Genomic DNA, 1656 nt, shown 5'->3' with positions numbered 1-1656 from the left:
AAAGGGCCTAAAAATTTTATAGCTTCAGTGTTCCTCTGTTCAGAAAAAAAAAAAAAAATTATTCATACAAAAAAGGAATTCTGAACACCCCTCTTGTCATAAAAACAAATACTGTGTAATTTTTACTTTTAACTTACAATTAAAGATTTACGGATCAATTTTATATTTTGTTTCTGAGTTTTGAGATTTCCCAGTGGGAAGACTTAAAAGGTATCCCAGTTCAGAAAAAAAAGAAAATGTTCGGTGGTCCCCTTTGACATTTTAAAAATTAGTAAATATAAGATGATTTTTTTAAAAATTTGATTGTAGAAAACAGGGTTTTATCAAAAATTTTTTCCCCCAAAAGAGACCCAGTAGCAAAGCAAGCATATTAATTAAATCAAATCAAGAAAAGAAATAACAGAGAGCAAAATCAAATCCAATTGGTAGGAGGATAAAAGGCCATTTTTGATTCATAAAACCAAAGAGCAGGTATGCTTGGGACATCAGCCAAAGGGAAAAGTAAATCTGTAAGAAAATGAAAATTAATTATAATACAGTGTTGTAATTTTTCTTTATTATTTATGAAATTGTACTTAATCACATAAACTCTTTTCATTTCAATATTCACAAGTTATTTAGAAGTAAGTTGTAATAATCTAAATTTTCAGAGGGGGATATAAAAAAGAATGAATCAAATGATCATTTATTTGTCCATGATGACAGAAGAAAACATACTATCGGTGGGGGGCATAAAAAGAGGCCATGATAAAAACGGTTTTTTTGTTTTAAACAATTTTTTACTGTATCATTATGTTTATATATGAAGCTCCTTCAAGGAGCCCAACCCCTTTGATCCCCGGGCCCAAATTTTCTTTCCCGGGCAACAGAGTGGGCCGGTACAGTGACAGTGGGCTTGATCTGTCAGGAAAGCTTATCATTAAGGTTTGTCCAGAGAAGAATGTGGAATAGACTCAGCTTAAATTTTGGAAACTTTTATGGACAAAAAACACCTTTTTAAAAATTTCTGAACAAAAAAATCCCATTGGGGCACTGATATATTCCCATTCTTATGTAAACACAAAGATCAAATTTCATCAATAGGTAAATAAATAGTGACTACATTTGAATATAAAAATGTAGGCATAGCATGATTTTTTTTTTTGGGGGGGGGATAAAATTTGTCTTTCACAATTTTGGTATGGCCCAGATTATTGAAAATGTCTGTTTACCTAATTAAGTATGGTTGCACCAGTAATTGTTATGCTTCAGGCCCAGTTGGGTGATGACATCCGAAGGATCCCCATCCACAACGAAGACATGACCTATGATGAACTGATCCTGATGATGCAAAGAGTCTTTCGGGGCTCCTTGTCACCGGATGATGACATTACCCTGAAGTATAAGGTAAAGTCATCTAAATTTGGTTGAAGTTGGTTAAAGTGTGAAGAAAGGAAATGGATATTCTGTATAAATTTTCCAAATTGCAAATTTCTTAAAAATTTAAATTTTTAAAAAATGATTTTATATTTTGCAGATTACCCAAGAAAATTTAATTCAGGGAAAGTATTGTATACACCAAAATTTAAATTTATCATTTCTAATGATCGTTGTTGAAGATGTATTTTTAGATGGCTTAGAAATTGTAACTCCAAACAATGAAATGTTTAGAGTCTG

The 1656-nt window shown here is 31.6% G+C and overlaps 1 protein-coding gene across 1 annotated transcript in view; it reads left to right on the top strand.

The window, feature by feature from the left end:
• LOC119589475 (protein TFG-like) overlaps window positions 1-1656 on the top strand; it is a gene marked incomplete at its 3' end in the record, with an annotated part of 15771 nt that overhangs the window by 7184 nt on the left and 6931 nt on the right. The window contains 2 exon segments of the mRNA XM_037938076.1: window positions 885-924; window positions 1252-1386. Of these exon segments, the coding sequence (XP_037794004.1) occupies window positions 885-924; window positions 1252-1386 (175 nt within the window).

This window comes from Penaeus monodon, chromosome 25, assembly GCF_015228065.2.
Source record: "Penaeus monodon isolate SGIC_2016 chromosome 25, NSTDA_Pmon_1, whole genome shotgun sequence".
Classification (NCBI taxonomy): domain Eukaryota; kingdom Metazoa; phylum Arthropoda; class Malacostraca; order Decapoda; family Penaeidae; genus Penaeus; species Penaeus monodon.
This window is presented reverse-complemented; position numbering and strand designations above follow the sequence as displayed.